Below are 23,806 nucleotides of genomic sequence, written 5' to 3'. Positions count from 1 at the left end.
CATGACCTATCTTCAGGATAGACCATCAGTATGCTTTGGCCAGAAAACCTCGGTAAATAAATATTTTCAATGTTGAAAGCTTGACAAAGTCTGCATGATGATAATTAAAGGAGTATTCCAACAAAGAGGTCTCTCCTCAGATTGGAGTGGAAGGTCGCACATGCGCAGTGCTGCTCCATTAGTTGTCTATGCTACCAGCAGGTAAAGTGTAGCATGTGGCTATCTCCGACTGCACCATAGACAATAAATGGAGTGGCAGTGTGCACTTGCCAATTGCTGCTTTATTCCGAGGCAAGTCTGTGGTGCCTTTTCAATCTTAAAATACAGAGCATTTCTTAAAAACCTAAGTGCAATCGTGTTAACATTTAAATATTTGTGTAGTGCTCCCGACACTTGGCTGCAATACTTGTAAGATATGTTAAAACTTATTTATTTTTAAATTGCTAACTCTGTGTGTATGTACGTGTGTATGTTCCAGCATCACGTCCAAACGGCTAAACATATTAACCTGAAACTTGGCACACATGTTACTTATATGTCAACAACAAACTTGGGCTAGGTAATTTAACACTTACTCACCCCCATTTGCCAGGGGCGGGGTTTTTGTTTAAAGTCCCATACAAGTCAATGGGAAATATGTTACTGCATAACTTCCAAACAGCTGGAGATATTTCCATAATACTTGGTCACATGTTACTTATATGTCCACTTAAAATAATAGGATAGTTAATTTAACCCTTAACTACCCCCATTTGTGAGGGTCGGGGTTTTTGTTTCAAGTCCCATGCAAATCAATGGGAAATGTATGTTCCCACAACTTCCATACGGCTGGAGATATTTCACATATTACGGGTCAGGATAGGAGGTCGAAAGCTTCTTCTGTTGTTTTTTTTCTCCACAACAAGGATTAGGAAGGAAAAATCGGGCAACGCCGGGTACTCAGCTAGTTTTACTATAAAACAAATAGTTTTATAGTTTGCCTTTATGAATCTAAGAGTTTGAACTTTTCTGTTCATAATCGAAGTGTATAACCTATGCAGTCCCACTTTAACCCTTTAAGGACCAGGTCCATTTTTGGCCTTAAAGGAGATCTGTAGTGCTCTGAACTTTATCCCTTATCTGAAGGATAGGGGATAAGTTTTAGATCGCGGGGGGTCAGAGTGCTGGGGTCCCCCGCGATCTCCTGTATGGGGCCGGGGCAACGTACAGGAAAAAGGGGGCATTCCGTCCCCGCATGACGCGGCAGCAGGCATGCCCCTCCAAAGTAATGCCCCTAAAAATAAATGTTCTGGCTATACAGGTCATTATATCTAATAAATTACTAAACCGGAGATTGTTCCTGTGTGTTTATAGAAGACCTGCACCCCTCATATGCTAACAAGTAGGCTTGGTTCTTTGAAAAGTGGGGAGAAGTGTTAGGTATGTTTTAATACTTTGTTGCCCCTGTGAGCTGCACTCACTTAGATGAGGATAAACCAATGCTCTAAATCTATACAACTTTATCAGTGTTCTTTCTTAAAAGCAGCTCTTGCTGCAAAGTTGGAACTAATGGGCTTAACTACGTGCGTTAAACATATATTTGCACAGTACTATCAAGTAACTTGATCCAATGTATTTTAGGTCACTTGTCTGTTCCATGAATAATTGGCTAGGGTCATGCGCAGCCTTTCAGTTTTAAAATTCATAAAAATATGGAAAATGCTCAAGAACTTGCTGTGTCAAGAACTCCTTATTTATAAAGGAGGGTGCTGCATTGGAATTTCAGTGGTGAAAACTTTACCTGGAGTGTTTAAACATTGGAGAAATCCAGTAACAAAGCAGGGCAGTTTTTTGTTAAAGGGGTATTCCCATTTTTTATTTTTTTTTTATTTATTTTTTAAATCAACTGGTGCTAGAAAGTTAAACAGATTTGTAAATCATTTCTATAAAAAAAAAAATCTTAATCTTTCCAGTACTTTTTAGGGGCTGTATACTAAAGAGAAATCCAAAAAAAGAAATGAATTTCCTCTGCCATGACCACAGTGCTCTCTGCTGTCCATGTCAGGAACTGTCCAGAGCAGCATATGTTTGCTATGGGGATTTTCTCCTGCTCTGGACAGTTCCTAAAATGGTCAGCAGAGAGCACTGTGCTCATGACATGAGAGGAAATGCATTTCTTTTTTTGGATTTCTCTTTAGTATATAGCCCCTAAAAAGTACTGGAAAGATTAAGATTTTTTTTTTTAATAGAAGTAATTTACAAATCTGTTTAACTTTCGGGCACCAGTTGATTAAAAAAAATTAAAAATTCCACGGTAGTACCCCTTTAATTGTAGCTTTCTTATCAGCCAGCAGTTATTTTGACTGTCTACACAAATGTTTCCTGCACTGTGCAGTATGCACAAAATAGTTACAGGAGTTTATCTTTTGAGTGCAGATGAAAATTGGAGGAATTGCCTATAATGACTTAACAAACCCCTGCATTATATTCCATAGGGCCTCTGGTTGAGAGCTGGAAGCTTGTTGCTAGAGCCAATGGTTTTGTAAAATATCTGATAATTCTCGCTATTGGTGCTTTATTTTTTTATTTATTTTTTTATAAATTGATGTGTCTTTAAAGGGGTACTCTGCTGCTCAGTGTTTGGAACAAACTGTTCCGAATGCTGGAACCGGGAGCTTGTGACGTCATAGCCCCACCTCCTCATTATGTCACGCCCCATCCCCTTAATGCAAGTCTATGGGAGGGGTTGTGACAGCCGTCACAGCCCCTCCCGTACACTTGCATTGACAGGGCGGGGTGTGATGTCATGAGGGGCGGGGCTTTGACGTCACACGCTCCCGGCTCCAGCATTCGGAACAGTCTGTTCCATACGCTGAGAAGCGGAGAACCCCTTTAACAATGTCTTTGCATGACCTTTTGACACGGTTGAAGTAAATTTCTGGCATAGCATATCCCAATTTCTGGCATAAGCTTTAAGTCTGCATGGACATGGGCGGCCATGCTCCCTCCTGCTGTGGCCTGCCTTTATTTTTGGAAAAAGTCACATTTTTGCACAGAAGCGTAACATTTGTAGGTCTGTTTTGTTGCCTACAAAAGTCCATTGTGGTGTGCAGTGTGTAAAACTGGTCATACACTATAGCTGTTGCCATGTAGAATTGGATATGAAACAGCCTGGCATCCATATACTTTTTCACAACAGCAGGTGTTTAACTGGCCTATATGCACTAAATTGTAGCAGATCTCATCAAAATGATCTGATGTGCCCAAAGTAATTTAATGTGTTACCAGCATCTGCATCTCTTCCTGCTCTAAAACGTGATAGATTGATGTTATAATGTTCCTGCACACAGGTAGGTTCTTTATTTCAGATGTGGCAGGATATTAAAGGGGGTTCACTGGATTACAAAAACATTGCTTTCTTGCAAAAACAGTGTCACACCTGCCCACAGGTTATGTGCTGTGGTACAGCTCAAATGAACTGCCCCAAAAATTTTCGGCATTAAGATCCTATCTAACATTTCAAACCAAGTAGGTCACATCTGTAGAATCCGTATGTTATCTATTCTAAACATTAGCTGATCCCCTAGATGTAGTAAAAATCTACTTATTACTCTCCTGAACAACTTTATTTTAACATGAGGGTAATATAAATTAGGTATTTCACATAACTTCAAAAATTGCAGAAAACTATGGAGCCCTATGCAAGAAAAGTTAAAAACCTAGTTAACACTAAACTAACTAAAATCAAAGATGATCCGTTTAGTACTGCATTAGGCTGAATTCAGACAAGCGTACTGTGGATGCATACTTTTGCGTATCTCTTATGTCCACAAATCCCCAGCCTTATTGTAGATCTATTGACCTTAACTGACTGTTCTAGATTACTATGACACTGTTATTTTGGGTTGATGGACTCTGGGGTTGTCCTTGACTTGCAGCCCTGATACAGGTGTGCAAATCCTTCCTTTGGTTTTTGTTATAGCCATACATCAGGCATTAGCAACCTTTGGCACTGCAGATGTTTTGGACTAAATCTCCCATAATGCTCTTACAGCCAAAATGCTGCCAAAGCATCATGGGAGATGTAGTCCCAAACATCAGCAGTGCCGAAGGTTGCCTATACCTGCCCTACATAGTTTACCGGGTTGCCCATTCCAATTGTTTTGAAAGCTTATTCTAGTTTAATTTCCTTACCATTTCCTGTAGTTCTGCTTACTGTAACTAAATGGAAACTTAAATCTTTCCTAGCATAATTTCCTTTAAAGCTGTATTTTTTCATTTTATTGATGTAAGTTATATTCAGGATAAGAGATCAGTGTTGCTTAATGTAGCTCACAAAGGGTTTGCTAGACTTAAAACTGTACAAACGCTCCGCTATAAGTATCAATGTGTGTAGCCTTGTGATGTAAATAAAAATGGATCCATTTATGGACAGTAAGGAGATCTTACAAATGGCCATAGAGTAATGTATGGATATATGTAAAGACTGACCAGTGTCTTGGAGTTTGAAGAGCAATAAGAATTATTTATTTTTTATTTTTTAAAGGGATTATCCAGAAATAGAAAAACAAACAAGTTATTTCTTCCAAAAAAAAAACACTAAACCTGTCCTCCGGTTGTGTGTGGTATTACAACTACATCTTCATTTACTTCAATGGTACTGAGCTGCAATACCACACATCCTGAGGACAGGTAGTGCTCTTTTGGGAATAAACAGTTTTTTCTATTCCTGGATAAATTCTTCAGGATATGTGAATTAAACTCTGCTCAGACTAGCGCAGATGCTAGGTCTTATTAATGTTTGTATTCCTGTTGGAGTTCTCCTACTTTCAAAGTATCCTGCAACATTTATATTGCAAGTGTCACATAGCATATACTTGTGAAGCTGCACACACAACACTAGGGGGCCTCACGCCTATTCTAGGCATAACTTGAAAGCTGCGGTTTACTTACAATAAACAGCTTTGTAATCCCATCCATGAGTCACCCAGACAAGCATAGACAGGGTCTGCTTTGCTTTTCGGGACCACATTGCGCCTCTCTTGCTACGTCACTCTGTTGATCGACCATGTGGAAGAAGTACACAGGGCTGCTGCGGGCAGGTGAGCCCTGTGTGCCAATCAACAGTGACCTAACTGGAGAGATGCAGAGCTGTCCCCGGGCACCCCCCTCCCTGTGTGGCTGTCAGGACAAGTCCTAGACTGGATTACAAAGCTGTTTCAGTATACAGAAGGCTCTTTTTTCAGCAAAGGTATGCCTAGAATAGACTTGTAAGGCCATAGTGCCTCTGTGTGAAACTCTACAAGCCTATTTTAGGTAAAAGTTGCATTTTTAAAGTGTTTTAGCAGCTTGGGTAACTGACAAGAATTAATCTTGGAGATGGTCTTTAAAACACAAAAGCTCCAATGGTAAAGTCTTATTGATTTATATATTTTTAAAATAAAAATGTACATGGGGCTTTAAGAGAATCTACACTGGTCTTGACAGCTGCTTTGGGGGTTTCTGAGTTCAGCCCTTTGTGGTAAAGGGGGGCAAAAAATCATGTCTCCACTTTTTCCTCCGCAGCGGTGGCGACCGAGGTGGCTTCAAAAATTTTGGTGGTAAGTGCACAGAAAATAGATCCTTTCGGTGGAAATCCTGTTGCATTGAACAGGACTCCTTCAACTTGTTTAAGGCCAGTAATAAATACTGTCTTATATCTATGTGCAAAGAAACTTTCGAAAGGCAAGTGTGCGCACTTCTTCAAGGGTAAGGGCACTGAAGGTACACTTCCAGCACTCAGATATTGCAGGTTTTTCCTCACTCTTTCTGCTGAAAGATCTCTGCTGGATCATTTGCTCATTGTATTGTTAAAGCAAGTTGGCCCTGAACTTGTTTGATTTTGACAATAAAATATTCAATACAAGGTTAGCATGGTGGTTGCTTCTGTGTTTCTAAACAATTTAATAACAGATGCTTCCTTATTTCAACTCTGACTTATAGATTCAAAATATTTCATTTGGAGTGAAACCCATGATATTATTGTCACTTGAGTTGTCTGTAAGATTTGGTTTGGGAATGTGAAGTCACGTCTGACATTTTTAGACAGTATCACATGTCTATGATTATGCTTGACCACCTATTACCAGTTCACATCATTGATCAAATATATACTGATGCTGAGTGGTCATAAGCGATCAGTTATTCAGAATGAGATGGATTCTATGTACAGTAATTTACATTGTTAAAAAGTCACAATTTGCTTTAACGCACAGTTGAGAACCACTATGTGAGCTGAATGTTCAATGGATACTGTCAGTAGTAGTACCTTTTTTTTTTTTTTTTTTTTTAATTTTTAATTTTTTTTTGTATAAAAATAAAGCTAAAACTTGTGGTATCACCACGTGCATAAATGCCCAAACTATAAAAATGTTAAACTGCACGGTCAGTGGCACATATGGAAAAAAAAGTCCAGAATTGCGTTTTTTTGTTTTGTTTTTTTGGTCTTTTGGTCACCAAAACGCCAAAAAAAGTATGAAAGGCAAAAGTTCCCGGAAAACCAGAAAATGGTACCGATAAATACTACATATCACAGTGCAAAAAATTTGCCCTCACGCATCTTCATATACAAAAAATAAGTTAGAGGGATCAGAAGGGGCAATACTAATTTTACTAAAATTTTAAAAAGTTAAATAAAATTAAACCTATCCCCTAAGGACTGAGCCCATTTTGGCCTTAAAGGGTAGCTCCCACCATTATGTTTATTTATTTTTTCTCCTGTCCCTGCCTATAGCCCTTCTATCCCTAACAACCTCCCTGCCTTTATTTTATTTTTTTACTATTTTAAAAATGGCATTTATTCTGCCTGCTAGTGTGCTCACTACCAAGCAGACTTCCCCAGCAGGCACCACGTCACTGATGCCTGCTGGGGGGGGCCAACTTCCGCCCTTAGTTCTCCAAACAGGGTGCCTCCAGCTGTTTCACCACTACAACTCCCAGCATGCCCTGACATCTATTGGCTGTCAGGGCATGCTGGGAGTTGTAATGGTAAAACAACTGGAGGCACCCATGACAGGAGCTTCATGGGGGAAGGAGGGAGCCGATGCAGAATGGACGGGTGCGGGGGAACCTCTTCCTGCCGCTTGGTGCCGCTCGGTGAGTAACACCCAAACCCCATCGCCCCCCCCCCCCCCCCATACCTTGCAGCAGGGCCGTCGGCGAGTGCGGGGAGGCGATGCGCAGCCCTGGATGTTCCTTCGGAATTTTGCAGTGACTTCACTCCGCACTGCATTCGGCCACTAGGAGGGCGACCCCCTAGTGGCCGAATTTCAAATTGCTTTTAAAATGTTTTAAAATATTTTTTTTTTTAGAAAAGTATATTAGAGAGATGTTGTAGTACTTAAGTACTACAACATACCAAAAAAATGTTTTCATTACAGTACCCATTTGAGGACTGGGCCAATTTTCATTTTTGCACATACACTTTTTCCTTCTCACCTTCTAAAAATCATAACTTTCAATTTTACACCTACAGACCCATATAAGGGCTTGTTTATTGCGTCACCTATTGTACTTTGTAATGACATTACTTAGGTTATAACCATCTGCTGCACAACAAAGAAACTTATGTGGGGTGAAATGAATAGAAACCTTCCATTTTTATGCCGTGCTTTTTTCAGTAAAAAATTATACCTCGGTCACAAGGATATGCAAAATAATGTAGGTTTGATTTTATTTTACTACTTAAAAAAACAATTAACTTCATGCACCAAAATTAGTAAGGTTAAAATTGGCCTCTTCTGACCCCTGTAACTTTTTAATTTTTCTGCATGCAATGATTTGAGGGCTAATTTTTGCACCGTGATCTGTAGTTTATCGGTGACCTTTTTGTCTTGATCGGACTTTTCAATCGTTTTTTTCATTGGATATGAAGTGACCAAAAATACAATTTTGGGCTTTGGTATATTTTCACACGTTCGCCCTCGACCATGCGGTTTAGCTAACCTTTTTTTGTATTTTAAAGTTTCAGACATTTACACACACAGTGGAACCACATATTATTTTTATTACATTATTTTATTGAAAAGGGGAATTCAAACTTTAATTAGAAAGTAGTAAGTTCACTTTTTATATACATATTTTTTTTTCTCTCCCCATAGGGGGCTATACCATGCAAATTTTTTGATTGCATATGCTTTTTAATGCTCTGCCGTAGCATAGCATTGATCAATGTTGTTGGTGCTCAGCTACTCCAGCCTGCAGGGCCCTCCTGTCATCCCCTCAGCTGATCGGGACACACAATGGTCCCGATCAGCTCTGCTAATTTAACTTCCGTTTTAGACAGCGTGACCCATTGGGATTGCGGCGTCTAAAGGGTTAATGCTGGGCATTGGCTCAACTGGCAGTGTGCGGCATTAACCCTGGGTCCTGGCTGCTGCTTGTATATCTCCATGTGCTCTAAAAATAAAAAAGGCTGCTTTTTACCTTTAGCACTCCCCTGTCGCTGCAGTCCTCTTCATCATTCCGATGTGGTGGCAGGAACTGCCTGCTTAGCCCAGTCATTGGCTGGACAGGTAAAAATTTACATGATGGACACAGCGGGGGAGATTCCTGTGTGCGCAAAGGGTGACACATAAAAATTCCCTAGAAAACCCTGCTACCCAAAGAACACGAAGAACTAGTGGTAGGCAGAATAGTGTTTATGTAAATAAAAAATTCATTCTACACACTAAAGATATTTATTTTTTAAGTGCTTTTTTTGTGTTGATCGTGCAGGAAGAATAACTTTTGTTAATGCACTATGGGGGAGATTTATCAATACCTGTCTTTTTTTTTTTTTTATGAAAGGAGCAATCTGGTTGCTAGGGGCAATTGCACCACTCTTCCACTACACAGGTTTTGATAAATCTCTCCATATAACCCTATTTTTATAGATGTCTTTAACCAGTTAGCTCATAAGTTATAACAACTGGTCAGTTTTTTTTTATAACATTTGGAGGCTTTAGTTATTTAAATTTAATACAACATTGGTAGGGAATTGCTAAATGTCATGCTTATACCTCCTTCGAAATTTTCCCAATACCTTATTTTGTACTTTTTCAGGATCTAGAGATGATGATAAACCTGAGTCAGGTAAGAATATTTTCCATTCATAGAAATAAGACAGTTTAATGGGTGCCTGGTATTTATTTAGTTGTATTTTTCACTTTATAGATAATCAGGACAATTCTGACAATAACACAATATTTGTGCAAGGGTTTGGTGAAGATGTAAATGCAGATCAAGTGGCAGACTACTTCAAACAGATTGGCATTATAAAGGTAAGTGTTTTACCTGGTAAACCTGCACTCCAATAGGGTTCCTCATACTCAAAACCAGTTTTCAGGGATTGTTAGTAAAATAAAAAGGTATCGCACCATGGTTGAATTCTGTGAAATAATAATTTTTTATCTGATTTTTTTAAAAAGCGTATTCCCAGCATAGTAAAATATACACGAAGCTGGTGTGCTGTGTCACTGAGGCTGGTTTTACTTGTGTCAGCACACTTTATTTTTATAATTAATAATAATAAAAAATATATAATAATTTATATAGTACCCTTAGTTTCAGGGCACTTTAAATTTGCCAAGGGTTAACAAACAATACAAACGCAGGAACAATGAACATCACTCAGCTTTATTGCAGACAGATATAGAGGGTGAGATGGTTCCAGGGCTTGCCCAAGACATTGTGCTGCCGGGTCCAAGAGTGAAGAAGAGAAAATCGCATTACTCTGGGACAGTTTCCTCACATTAGGTGGCATAGGCCACCCCTCCCTTTCTCCTCTCTGGCGGCGTCGCTGACGTCCTGCGTGGGTCTACGGAGGGACATCACTCATCAGACCTGGGCTGGCTGCAGACTCCCTTTCTAAAGTGCCCACTGCGCTATTATGCGCCGCGGCCACTTTAGAACGGTGAGCAGCAGCAGGGCCTGCCTTACCATGAACCTAGGAGGCACAAAAAGGCCAGCAAAGTGTCACCCCTGAAAAGTACCGCCTGGACCGAAAGCTTGCTTGCTTTTTTTTTTCTCAAACATTGTTTCAGTTCGGAGAGCACTGAGTAACTTTGATTACTTTTTTTTCAGACTAACAAGAAGACTGGAAAGCCAATGATAAATATTTATGCTGACAAGGAAACTGGCAAGTCCAAAGGAGAAGCGACCGTTTCATTTGATGATCCTCCTTCAGCCAAAGCAGCTATTAATTGGTTTGATGGTAGGTGGTTTAGATATTTTTATCTTTATTTTTTTTTACTTGCTCACAGAAAATATTAGCTGCAGTGATATATTAGCATACGTATCATGTAGCATGCTTAAGGTCTGCTGAGGGGTTGTACTGTGTTTTTCACATAGGAAAAGAATTTATGGGCAATGTCATCAAAGTCTCTTTTGCTACTCGGCGGCCTGAATTTGTTAGAGGTGGTGGCGCTGCCGCTGGTGGTGGTGGAGGAGGTAGACGAGGAGGTGGTAAGTAATGGAAAGTGTCTAAATTTTTATTTTATTTTTTTCTCTAGGAATGTGAAACATTTTTATTTTACTGCTGTTCTGAATTTAGCTACAAAACCCAAGGTCTTTGACAAGTTTATGGTCTTTTAGGCCATATATCAGTATAGTATGTTGGTTAAAAAAGTGTATTTTTTTCGTGAAAAGATGCTTTCTTGTTCCTTGCAGCTCTTGCTTTTCTCTGTGCAAAGAGAAAATACAAGTGTAGTTGGGACAAGCAGGGCTCTGTACAGGCTCCTAACTTGTCAATTAGCCTGCTGAGTAAGGCTGGGTTCACACTACGTTTTGTCCCATACGGGAGCGCATACGGCAGGGGGGAGCTAAAACCTTGCGCTCCCGTATGCCTTCGTATGCGCTCCCGTATGTCATTCATTTCAATGAGCCGGCCGGAGGGAAACGTTCGGTCCGGTCGGCTAATTTTTGCGCCGTATGCGCTTTCCCCCCGGACCTAAAACTGTGGTCAACCACGGTTTGAGGTCCGGTCGTAAAAGCGCATACGGCGCAAAAATGAGCCGACCGAACGTTTCACTCCAGCCGGCTCATTGAAATGAATGACACACGGGAGCGCATACGGGAGCGCGAGGTTTTAGCTCCCCCCTGCCGTATGCGCTCCAGTATGGGAGAAAACGTAGTGTGAACCCAGCCTAAGCCAGGAGCATGTCAGAGCCCTGCTTGTCCACCCACATTTCCTGTATTTTGTTCCAGCCTAGACACACAGGCAATAGCTGCAAGACAAGACAGCATTGTTTCACTCAACCGATGTATATTACAAATGTACAGTCACTGTTATGATCTACATTATATAACATTTTTGCAAATGTAAGTGCAAATTTAAATTATTTTTCTCTCCATAACCTGTTTACCCATACTAGCATGGTTTTGTTCTGTTCCTTAATGGAGTTTCCTGCTGCTAGTCTAAGCAGTGGCAGCATTTCTGCAGTGGAAAATCAGCAGTAGTATTACATTGAAATCAGTGGAAAGTTGCCATTAAATCTGACCTAGTGAATGCACCCTTACAGTGTATTTGTTAGTCTGTATTATAACTGGAAAAACATTTTCCCTAGGTCATAGGGGTGGTGGTTTTGGAGGAAGCCGTGGCTCTTTCAGAGGGGGTAGTGGTGGACCGCAAGGTGGAGACTGGTTGTGCCCAAATCCGTAAGCCTTGGTTTTTAATAATAAATAAATAAATTTATACCCGGTTTGCTCTTACCATGCAAATTAAAATGTCTTTATAACTTACAGTTCTTGTGGGAATGTAAACTTTGCCAGAAGGGATTCTTGTAACCAGTGCAGTGAACCCAGACCAGAAGATTCTAGACAAAGTGGAGGTTAGTTATTTTTCTGGTGTGAATGTACCCCAACAGTCTAACTTTAAAGCATTTTGTATACACTTGAATAATGTATGGGCTCGTTCACATTACCATCTGCCCCCGTTAATAAATGCCGTTATCAATCTGTTTGAAACCAGTTTGAAAAATATCAAACTGCTGTAAAAGAATCCCATTAAGGTCAGTGGGATTTATTTATTTTTTATTTTTTTACGGGTAAAAGACGTTGCATGCAGTATTTTTTTTCTCAGCCGCTCTTCATTGGGGTACACCTATACTGATGGGGTATATGCTCTTGCCACTAGGAGGTGCTAACACTAGGAAAGTGTCCCTGGTAGGATATACCCACCCACTGGAGGTAATCAGTTTTAGCTAGTGTCAGTAGGAGACAAGACACAGGTCTGGGAGCTCCCCAAACCTGGTCTTTTTTTCTTATTTTGTAGTAAGGGCTGTTTAGGTTTTTATTTCCTTTTTTTTTTTTTTTTTTTTTTTTTTTTTTCAGGTGGGGGTTCAGGAGCGACCCATATGCGACGAAGGGGCACAGGCATGGAGTATGCACTGTTAATCCCTTCTCGCCAAAGGCCAGTGCCTGGAGGTTGTACCCTGGTACCGGGTCCCCCACTGCCCCTGCTTTCCCTGCAATATCAGCCTGGTATAATGCAGTGGGGCCATAAGCTGGTTGAAGACACCTGGGTGAGTATAAGATGGCATTAGCAGTTGAGTATGTCGGCTCCCCCTCTCCAGCACCCGCGGCTGTGCTGAGGTACGCCTCAAGCGGCGTTGACTCCGCTCCACCACCATTGCGGAGGTCGGCTGTGCTTTGTAGTATGCATGGCTCCGTGGTCTCCCTGAGCTCCAGCCCGGAGGGAGCTCGCCCGGCCTGCACTTGTTCCCTGGTCTCTGCGATGCGGTGCTGTGCTTCTACGTGCGCTTTTCCAGTCTGTAGCTGCTTCCAGGGCTCCAGCGGGTGTATTTCCTTTGTGTCCTTGCAGGAGGTGCATGGTGCGGGCGTCCTTGCCCGTCTAACTTGGGAGATCTTGCGGACTGAATCAGCGCAGGGCGCCTAGCTCCCCGCGCTTCCCATCCATGTGTTTTTAGTGGCGTTTGGCACCCTCTTGTGGCCAATGAGTAAATTGTGCCCTTTCCATTTCTGCAATCAATCGCCGTTCGGACGCGCACAAGGCGATTTTATTGCGATGTCCCGATCAGCCAGACTGAGGTGCTGGGATGCTTTTACTTTCACTTGATCACCGCGTCTAAAGAGTTATTGCCGGACATCTGCCGAAACTGTGATGGCTGATATTAGTCACGGGTCCTGGCTGCTGATAGCAGCCGGACCGTGCGGGTTTGATGCATGCTCAGCTCCTGAGCTCGCTTCATAACCCTCCCGTGCCACAGCCCCGGGTATACCTGGCATTCTGTGGCAAGGGGTTGTTTTGTTTGTCTCCTTGTACAGGCTCTGACATGGCAATTTACTTTGACGTTTGAGATATGCCTCTGGCATACCAAATTTTGGCAGGGTTCACGGTCAGGTTGCGTATGTGATCTGCCAGGTCCTTGCCAGGAATTTCACCGGGGTTACAGCCAGTGACTGTCCTGTACAGCTGAGCGCCATGACGTGTCTCATGTCCGCCGCTCACCAATCAGGGTTTATTAGCTTGTGCATACCATCTTCCCTCCTCCACAGGCTGGCGCATCTGTGGGTAGTGCCCCGGATCCCCATGTCTAGTGCGTGGTCTCACTGGAAATGTTGCTGCGTGGGCATGGACTGTACTTAATATCATTATGACGCACAGTAGTCTCATCTGTCTCATTTCACAGCTGCCGCTTCTGCGGGTGGGCGCAGTACCCCACTACTAGTGCGAGGTGTCTGCTCGGGTGACCCGTTGTCTACTATGGACCCATACCACCACCTGTCGCTTATCCAATGAGCTGATGTATCTGCGGCTGGAGTTCCAGTAGCTCACTGCTAGTAAGCAGTATCCGGAGGGGTAACCTGGTGTTTTCTTATGGACCCTCTGCAGGGCGAAGGGATACAATCCACGCCTCCTCCGATCTCCCAGGGTAATGTGTTTTCAATCCATGGAGTCTAGGCCTACCCGCCCTTCCACAAGTGTCAAAGGGGTAAATTTATTGCCTATCTGACTGTGTCCCTTATCTCCAGCGCCTGAAGGGGCATTCATCTAGTCAGACCGCTCTCTGCACGGTCTCTCTGCCGTTTTTTTCCCATACCTCACTTTATGGTGTGAGGAATCTTTAAGAGGGTCTCTGCAGGTATGAGGGACCGTTGCTGGTAAGCCAAACATTGTTTGCATGGGTCACCCATCAGATCGGTTACACTCCTGTGCCCCACTTTCTGTGGGAGTGACCCTATGTGTTCAGGAATCTGCTCCAGTCAGCCAGTCGGAAATTCAGGTATCCCACTGCCAAGGAGTAGTTCCGAGCGAGTCACCCCTTGTTTCTCCAAGGGCCCTATACATTGTGCCACAGGCTGGTTTACGGGGTTCCCTACCTTACCAGATCCCTCTCTCCTTGCCCACAGCTGAAGGCTGAAACCACTTTCGGTGTGGGGTTCTGAATGCGGCACCCGGTGTGGCCATGGTCCCTTTCCCAGATTGTTTGCATGGTTTTCTAATCCACCTGGTCTCCCCCCCCCATTCCTGCCGCTCCAGCAGCTGCAGTCTGGTGACTCAGTTCCATGTGAAGCTCCGCATAGTGTGTGTCTGTAGGTTCATTGGACCATTATACCTCAGTCAGACTGTCTGCATTGTTCCCGCTCCACATACATCCTTCATCTCTTGCATCTGCGACAGCAGTCCTGGTGTGTAACACCGTTAGGAAATGGGGTGTGGGTGTCTCATGCAGGTTCCATGGCCTTTCACAGCAACAGCAGTACTGTTCCCCCTCCTTAGGGGTGCAATGTTGGTCTGCTAGGGACATGGTTGTGACCCACTGTTGTGTACTGAGCCTATCTTCCATACTGCTTGATTTTTGGTGGTCTGCAGTTTCTTTCTTGTCTGCAGTCTTGGTATCTCACTACTTGTGAGGTAAATGTCTGTGTCCCTATGTCTAAGGCCCCCTGTGGCATGTGTTCAGCCCGCCTTCCCTTCTGTCGGTGGGGTGTGCCTCGGGCCTTCCTGTGGTCTTGTTTCCGCAGGTCTGTGATGGTTGAGCACCTCTGTTCTGGCTTGGGGCCTGGTGGGGGCCCCCCACATGTCTCCAGGTATCCTCCCTGGGCTCCTGTGTAGGCTTGCTAAGGCGCTTGCTCTGTTGTCTTAGTCGCCGGGTTGGCTCTCTTGGCGCCCATCTGGTCCAGGGTTTCACCCGGAGGGTGTGTTCCCCTCAATGCTGTTAATTGCTGTGTATCTGCGTGCTCCTTCCTTGCATTTGTAGTCACGTCTTTGTATCTTTGCCCAGCTCCAGTGTGCAAGATTCCGATCCCTCTGGGGACGCACATTGCCTCTTCATACCTCGATGTGGTATTGCAGAGTTCCGGGGGCTAGGCACACCCAGTACTTTGTTCCGTTGCTGTAGGGCGGCGTTTCCTTTTTCTTAAAGTGCCTGGCACACTTTGACATCCCCCTTCCTTAGGGGGTACAGAGATCAGGGAGTTTGGCTGGCCTTGTTTTCCCCTCGGCTAGGGGGGCTATTTTGCTGAGCACTTTCTACTACAAAGATGTCGCCTTCTCTCTATTCCCACTATATAGGTGGGGTATCTGGCTGGGCCCTTGTTTTTTGGCTGTGAGCATTCAGTTGAGCTTTTTGCTGTCTGTACTTGTGTGCTTGCGGCCCACAATTGCAGTCTTGCTCTCTTACTGTTTCTTGGATGTCTACTGCTGCTCATGCATCCTTGGCACTCTCCTCTGTTGGCAGAGTTTATGCAATCATGTTTGGCCCGACGACAGCCGGTCTAATACTGCCTTTTGTTTGGTCCCTGCCTTTGCTCTCCTCCTCCCTCTGTGCAATCTCCCTGGAAGGTGTGTTCATCCTTCCCCTTGACAGTGTCTATTGCGCTGCACTGACAGTCTTTTGGCCAAACCTTCCAGTGCCCAGAAACTGGGAGTCCCAGCTGGGTTCCCTTTTGTTTCCCCTCAGTTCCCATCCTGACAGGATGTTCCTTTTGGAGTGCTCTGGTCTGAGGCTCGTTAGTGGTCTTGTATTGGACACTATCCTAGGCCTGCTTTCTTTTCTAGGTTTGCCCTCGGCCTTCGTGATGGTTGGTCTCGAGCAGGTGTAGCTCTCCTGCCCAGACTTTCCGCGATCCCATTTATGGGGCAGTTTTTCTGTACCACGCTGCTTCTTGTCTCGACACAGAAGTTTTTTACTCTGAGCATTTTGCGGACGTTGGGTTTGGGTAGAAGTCTTCCATGAGACTCGAATGTCCAATTCCCATGCCGGCCGCTCCAGTGTTCTGCGATGCCCTTTTCAGGGCATTCCGCTACTTTTTGGCTGTTCTTCCTTCTGCCTTTTTTGGGGTCTTTGTACTCCCGAGATGAAGGTCGTTCCGGTCATCCGGATTCTACCAGCCGAACTACTTTTGTCTCCTGGGTGCTTGCGGCGGGCCCCTGAGAGGGTTTTTTTTGGGGGGGGGATCTGCAGATGTTCCGGTCATTGATCTTATGCACCAGGCTTCTCTAGAACCGGTTTCAGTCTTGCCTTTTTCCAGTGGCTTTCTGGGCTCGCATTTTGTTCAGGAATACTCTGCTCTCTGGTGTTTTCGTCATGTTCTCTTGAATTTGTTGACTCTGGATGGGGTTCTCTTGTTGTGCCCTTTTTCCATTTTTGTTTTCCAGTTGGGATAGACCTTTTTTCTGGTTCTGTGTTCCTTGGTGTTGTGTTCCAGTCCATCTGGCTTCCTAGTTGACCTTTTCTTGTCTAGCTATATGGACCGTAGGTTTAGAGTCTCTGCAAAGCACGGTCCCTTCCTTGGCGTCCTAGTCAATCTCCATGGCCAGGGGATCTTCCGGGAGCTCAGATTCTGGGACTCGGTTATTTCTGGCCTGGGGTCTCATCCACAGGCCTTACGGACGAGTTGGTTCGGTCTCGGGACTGATTTCCCCCCCCCCCCCCCCTTTCTCGCTAGTGGTTGTTCTTCCCACCCTAAGTGGCTGCTTTGGTACGTCCCATCAGTAACAGCGCCTGAGAAGGAGAATTGTATTTTTGTACTCGCCGTAAAATCTTTCTTGTGGCCTTCATTGGGGGACACCGCACACACCTTTTTTTTTTTTTTTTTTTTTTTTTTTTTTTTTTTTTTTTTTATACTAGTGGCAAGAGCATATAGCCCATCAGTATAGGTGTCCCCCAATGAAGGCTACGAGAGATTTTACGGTGAGTACAAAAAAAATCTCCTTTTTTTTTTTCTCCTGTCAAAAATAACAGAATAGAAATGGATATAATAAATGTAATATTAGTCTATGGGTAATGAATTGAAAACTGATGAGCCTTTAATGGCTACACTTGCACCCGTTTTTTCCAATCCTTTTTTGATAAGTTATTACTTCTGAGAATGCTCTGAATAGGTGTGAGGAACCAGGAAGTAGCCAGACGATGATTTAAAAAAATAAATAAATAAAAAAAAACGGAAAATTAAAAGATTAAGAACTGATGCAACAGGATGCCACTTAAAGGAGTAGTCCGGCGTGCACTTTTCTTATTTTTTCCTGTCCGGGCTGCAAAAAAAAGAAAACAAACTTTCTCTTGCCTGTCTACGTGCCCCCGGAGCTCCAGTACAGGTGTTCGGTCGCTGGGCTGTTTGCTTCTTCATGTCATCCCGGCACGTCACACGGAGCTTTAGCCTATCACCAGCCGCAGCGATGTCCCGCCTCGGCCAGTGATAGGCTGAAGCTCCATGTGATGTGCCGGGCTAACAGGAAGTAAGAAGAATACAGCCCAGCGACTGAACACCTGTACCGGAGCTCCGGGGCACGTAGGCAGGCAAGGTTTTTTTTTTTTTCCTTTGCAGCCCAGACCGGATAAAATAAGTAAAGTGCACGCTGGACTACTCCTTTAATGGCATCCGTTTGTTAGTATGGTCCGTTTAGCAGCAATGACAGGAGAATAGTGAAACGGGAGAGGGCGGCTATGTGAACTTAGCCTAAAAGACACTTACAGGGTGTATTTGTTTTAAGTAAGCATTCTATAATGCTTGCAATTAGGTAAATGTTTCTATTCTATTTTGTCCAATGTTTGAGTAGCAGTTGAAATAGGGTTATGAGTCAGGTTACCCTAAATTCGTTAAAATGTTGTTTCTTTCCACAGATCGTGGAAGGGGTGGATATGGAGGAGACAGAGGTGGATATGGAGGAGACAGAGGCTATCGAGGACGTGGAAGAGGTGGTGACAGAGGAGGCTATGGAGGAAAGATGGGTGGCAGGTAAATATTTTTCCCAAAAAAAAAATTCAGGCAAGCAATACATTTCTTAACTTGCCTGTGTTTTGAACACCTCTTAAGACCAAGACAACATTCTACCAATCTTAGTAATAGTAAACCTTCATTACTCGTTTGCTCTTCATTGGGGGACACATATACTGATGGGTATATGCTCTTGCCACTAGGAGGTGCCGACACTAGATAAAAAGTCTAGAAGTGAGTTAATCGGTTTTAGCTAGTGTCAGTAGGAGGCAAGACACAGGTCTGGGAACTCCCCAGACCTGGTCGTTTTTTTTTTTCTTTCTAGTAAGGGATGTTTAGTTAGGTTCTGATCTCCTTTTTGTTTCCCTTTTTCATGAGGGGATTCAGGAGCAATTGAGCTCTCTGTTCCCCCATATGCGACAAAGTATGGGCTGTCAACCCCTTATCGCCAACGCCTGGAGGTTGTACCCTGGCTCTGGGTCCCCCACTGCCCCTGTTCGGCCTGCTATGACAGCCTGGCATGATGCAGCGTGGCCTAATGCTGGCAGAAGACGACATGCAGGCTGCCACATCTGCTATTATCAGTTCCAATCCCTACCCACGCTGGGACACTTACACGGAGACCTTGCACTGGACATGGGTCCCCACGTCCAGTGCAAGGTCTCCGTGGAAGTGTCCCTGCGTGGGCAGGGATTGGACCTGATAATATGCCAGACAGTAGTCTCGCGGCTGGCATTCCGGTACCCCACTGCTGTGCGAGGTGTCCAAAGAAGTGACTTGTATACTATGGACCCATACCAGCATGTCACAGTGAGTGGTCTGCGTGGTTTCCTCCGCCACCTGTCACTCATCACACAGCTGATGTATCTGCGGCTGAAGTTCTTGTACCCTACTGCTGTGCGAGGTGTTCGAAGAAGTGACCCAGCGTGTCCTACAGACCCTATACGGGGTAACTGGGATACAATTCACGGTTTCTCAGCCTCCCCCGATCTTTCAGGGTGGCGGGGATACTATCCACGGCTCCTAGGCCTCCACTCCCTCCCACATGCGACAGAAGGGCACAGTGATCGCGTATCGGACTGTCCCCTTTTTACCAGCACCTGGAGGTGTACTTATTCAGCCGGACTGTTGTCTGCATGGTCTCACCTCACAGAGCTGCCGTGGGCATGTTCAGGTTTCCCATACCTCACTGCTGGTGTATGGAGTCTGGATGAGGGTCCCTGGAGGTCCTCGGGACTTATGCCAGTAAGCCAGACTTTCCTCTGCTGGGTCTCCTACACCGCCAGGTTGCCTTTTTGGCTTCACTCAGATAGGTGTGACCCTGAGTGTTCTGTAATCCTTTCCCAGTCAGCCAGACGGTTGTCTGCAGGGTTTACTACTGCGTCGGATCAACTGCCATACACTTCCCACACCATGGATGGAAGTTCAGGTAACCCACTGCCAAGGTGTAGTTCCAAGTGATAGAATGCACCACATACTGGTTCAGGGGGTTCCCTCCTTTACCAGGTCCCTCTCTACATGCAGGCCACTCTCTCGGCTGAAGGCTGGTAACCAGCTTTCTGTGTGCGGTTCTGATTGCAGGACCCAGTGTGGCCATGGTCTCTATGCCAGATAACCAGACGGTCTGCATGGTTTTCTAATCCGCCAGTTGACTCCTCCATTCTTGTTGCTCCTGCAGTTGCAGTCCGGTGACTCATTTTCCATGTGAAGTTCCACAGAGTGTCTCGGTGGGTTCATTGGACCTTTTATACCTGTCTATCAGACTGTCTGCATGTTTCCTTTCCTCTCCTGCATCTGCGATAGCAGTCCTGGTTTGTGGCACCATTAAGAGATGGGGTGTGGGAGTTTCCTGCAGGTTCAATTGACTTTCACAGCAACAGCAGCACTCTGTTCCCCTTTCTAAAGGTGGAATGTTGGTCTGCAAGGGGCATGGTTGTGACACTCCGTTGGGTGCTGAGCTGCCTTCCATACTGCCAGACATTTGTATGTCTGTGGTTTCTTTCACGTCTGTAGCCTTGGTACCTCACTACTATCAGGCGGAAACCATGTCTGTGTCCCTACGTATGCTAGGCCACTCTGCATGTGTAGAGCCCGCCTTCCTTTCGGTGAGGTGTGCCTTGGAGCCTTCCTGTGTTCTTGTTTCCACAGGTCTACGGTGGTTGAGAACCTCTGTTCTGGCATGGGCCCTGATGGGGTGAGTCAGTTCAGCCCCCCTCTGCCTCCGGGTATCTGTCCTAGGTTCCTGTGCATGGTGGTTCAGGCACTGGCTCTGTTGCCTTAGTCATGACCAGGGTAGCTCCATTGTTGCCCATCTGGTCTAGGGTTTCACCACGTTGGGATGTTCCACTCCACGCTTTGGTTGCTTCTATGTGTGTGCTTCTTGCATTCGTAGTCACGTCTTTGTATCTTTTGCCCAGCACCAGTGTCCAAACTCTCCAGGGACACAAATTGGCTCCTCAATACTTTGATATTGTTGCAGGGTTCCCGGGCGCTATGTCCACCCAGTATTTTGTCCCCTAGCTTTCAGGCAGCATTTCCCTGCTCCTATAGTGCCTTGCACACTTTGACAATCCCCCTTCCACAGTGGGTACAAGTATCAGGGAGCTTGGCATGGTCAGTGCCTGAGTTTCACTGCAACCGCCCTTTGTTTTCCCCTCCTCTGTAGGTTGGGTACCTAGCTGGGCCCTTGCTTTTTGCTGAGAGCAATCAGCTGAGCTGCGCACTTTTGCAGCCTGGCTCTCTTCCTGTTTTCTTGGTCATCTACTGCTGCTCATGCAGGCTTGGCATTCTCCTCTGTTGGAGGAGTTAATGCAATCATGTATGGCTCAGCAACAGCCTGTCTAGCATAGTCTGTTGTTTTAGGTCCTGCCATTGCTTGACTCCTCCCTCGGTGCAATCTCCCTGGAGGGGTGTGTTCATCCTTCCCTCGGTCAGTGTCAGTTACGCTACACTGACACTATGGTCTTCTTGGGTAACCTTCCCTTTTGTTTCCCCCTCTGTTCCCATACTGACGGGATGTTGCTTGGGAGTGCTTTGGTCCGCTCGGACTGCTAGGGTCCGTGTCAGATTAGTCTCCTTGTCTTGGACCCTATCCTAGGCTGCTGTGGCGTGCCTTCTTTTCTGTATAGGCCCTCCTGGTTCTTTGGGCCTTAGTGATGGTTGACGTCTTGGGCAGGTTAGCGCTCCCGCCCAGACTTCTGAGATCCCTTTTGTGGGCCGTCTGTCTGTACCGCACTTCTTGTCTTGACATAGTTTGTCACCCAGAGCGTTTCACGGCTGTTAGGTTTACTTTACAGGTTAATACACGCCAGTGATCAGCATAGGAGATCAGTGTGTGCAGTGTTATAGGTCCCTATGGGACCTATAACACTGCAAAAAAAAAGTTAAAAAAAAGTGTTAATAAAGGTCATTTAACCCCTTCCCTAATAAAAGTTTGAATCACCCCCCTTTTCCCATAAAAAAAATAAAACCGTGTAAATAAAAAAATAAATAAACATATGTGGTATCGCCGCGTGCTTAAATGTCCGAACTATAAAAATATATCATTAATTAAACCGCACGGTCAATGGCGTACGCGCAAAAAAATTCCAAAGTCCAAAAAAGCGTATTTTGGTCACTTTTTATACCATTAAAAAATGAATAAAAAGTGATCAAAAAGTCAGATCAAAACAAAAATCATACCGTTAAAAACTTCAGATCACGGCGCAAAAAATGAGTCCTCATACCGCCCTATACATGGAAAAATAAAAAAGTTATAGGGGTCAGAATATCACATTTTTAAACATATACATTTTCCTGCATGTAGTCATGATTTTTTCCAGAAGTACGACAAAATCAAACCTATATAAGTAGGGTATAATTTTAACCGTATGGACCTACAGAATAATAAGGTGTAATTTTTACCGAAATATGCACTGCGTAGAAACGGAAGCCCCCAAAAGTTACAAAATGGCGTTTTTTCTTCGATTTTGTCACACTGATTTTTTTTTTCCCGTTTCGCCGTGAATTTTTGGGTAAAATGACTGTCACTGCAAAGTAGAATTGGTGATGCAAAAAATAAGACATAATATGGATTTTTAGGTGGAAAATTGAGAGGGTTATGATTTTTAAAAGGTAAGGAGGAAAAAACGAAAGTGCAAAAACGGAAAAACCCTGAGTCCTTAAGGGGTTAAAGCAAACACCTTTTTGTCAGCAGCCAGGATCAAAGTAATCTCCAATCTTAGCTGCTGATAAAGCCACTAGACCTGATGTTTTATTGCTTTAAAATGGCAGGGTGTACCAATTGAGTGAAGTGGTGGTATCGTAGTGGGTTGCACAAGTGACTGCTTGTAGAAGTCCTCAAGGCTAGGACTAAAAGTTGAAAGAAATGCGATTCTGTGTTGAATTACCAGTTGAGTTGTTTCCTAATGATGGACACATACCAGAGCTTCACATTATTTATACACTTTGTTTTTTTCCATTCTAGGAATGACTTTAGGAATGACCAGCGCAACAGGCCTTACTAGCTTGAAGTTCCTTTCTTGTCTTCTACTTAACAAGGCATCAGATTGTTTAGAATTTCGAAGTAACGAATTTATTTGATTTTTGTTTTTGTCCTTTCCCAGAAATGTGAGGTATTTTTTTTCCTGAAAATTTATTAAATTACAGAACTTAGCCCCTATTTCTTCAATTTGACAAATGAACATATAAAATATTGCCAAAGTGTTTTTGTATTACAATAAATGACTTCTTTTTATGTGTTTTTTGTTTTTCATTTATTTAAATCAAGTTTTATGTAAAACATATTTTAGGAAAAACATAGAATGTGTCTGCAGATAAGAACCATTTGGCCCATCTAGTCTGCCCAATAATCTGAATCCTATGAATAGTCCCTGGTCCTATCTTATATGAAGGATAGCCTTATGCTTATCCCATGCATGTTTAAACTCCTTCACTGTATTTGTAGCGACCACTTCTGCAGGAAGGTTATTCCATGCATCCACTACTCTGTTAAGTAATACTTCCTGATATTACTTTTAAACCTTTGTCCTTAAAACGATGTCCTCTTGTGATATTTTTTCTTTTAAAATGCTCTCCTCCTTTACTGTTGATTCCCTTAATGTATTTAAGTCTCTATCATATCCCCTCTGTCTTTCTTCCAAGCTATACTTGTTAAGGGCGCTTATCCTCGGGTAACTGAGGATATATATTTTAAAGGGTACTCTGCCCCTAGACATCTTATCCCCTACCCAAAGGATAGGGGGATAAGATGTCTGATCGTGGAGGGTCTGCCGCTGGGACCTCCTGCGATCTCCCTGCAGCACCTGGCATTTATTAAGAACGCTGTGGCACTGGATGCTTGAGGTCATGGTCACGCCCACTCGTGATGTCACATCCATGCCCCCTCAATGCAAGTCAATGGTGTAAACTTATATAAATGCCAAAGTCCAGAACTGAGTATATTTGGTCACTTCATATACCAGAAAAAATATTTATAAAAAGAGTCATCAAAACAGAATAGTCACAAAAAATACAGATCAAGAAAAGTTACCCTCATGCATCTCCGTATATGAAAAATAAACATATAGGGGTCAGAACAGTTGAGCGTACTATTTTCCGTACAAAAATAAATTTGCCCAATTTTTATTAC

The 23,806-nt window shown here is 44.0% G+C and overlaps 1 protein-coding gene across 2 annotated transcripts in view; it reads left to right on the top strand.

The window, feature by feature from the left end:
* Positions 1-22,916, top strand: part of LOC130355910 (TATA-binding protein-associated factor 2N-like) — a 40,739-nt gene extending 17,823 nt beyond the window's left edge. Inside the window, exons 8-16 of one of the 2 annotated variants that reach the window (XM_056556747.1) lie at positions 5,545-5,579; positions 9,061-9,090; positions 9,172-9,278; positions 10,081-10,210; positions 10,348-10,461; positions 11,562-11,652; positions 11,740-11,825; positions 18,084-18,198; positions 22,643-22,916. In XM_056556747.1, the coding sequence (XP_056412722.1) occupies positions 5,545-5,579; positions 9,061-9,090; positions 9,172-9,278; positions 10,081-10,210; positions 10,348-10,461; positions 11,562-11,652; positions 11,740-11,825; positions 18,084-18,198; positions 22,643-22,682 (748 nt within the window). In that variant the 3' untranslated portion in view covers positions 22,683-22,916. Of the gene's footprint in view, positions 1-5,544; positions 5,580-9,060; positions 9,091-9,171; positions 9,279-10,080; positions 10,211-10,347; positions 10,462-11,561; positions 11,653-11,739; positions 11,826-18,083; positions 18,203-22,642 lie in introns of those variants that run through there. The other variant, XM_056556748.1, reaches the window with a different exon arrangement.
* The last annotated feature ends 890 nt before the right edge of the window (positions 22,917-23,806 follow it).

The sequence above is a fragment of the Hyla sarda genome, chromosome 2 (genome assembly GCF_029499605.1).
Source record: "Hyla sarda isolate aHylSar1 chromosome 2, aHylSar1.hap1, whole genome shotgun sequence".
In the NCBI taxonomy this organism is placed as follows: domain Eukaryota; kingdom Metazoa; phylum Chordata; class Amphibia; order Anura; family Hylidae; genus Hyla; species Hyla sarda.
This window is presented reverse-complemented; position numbering and strand designations above follow the sequence as displayed.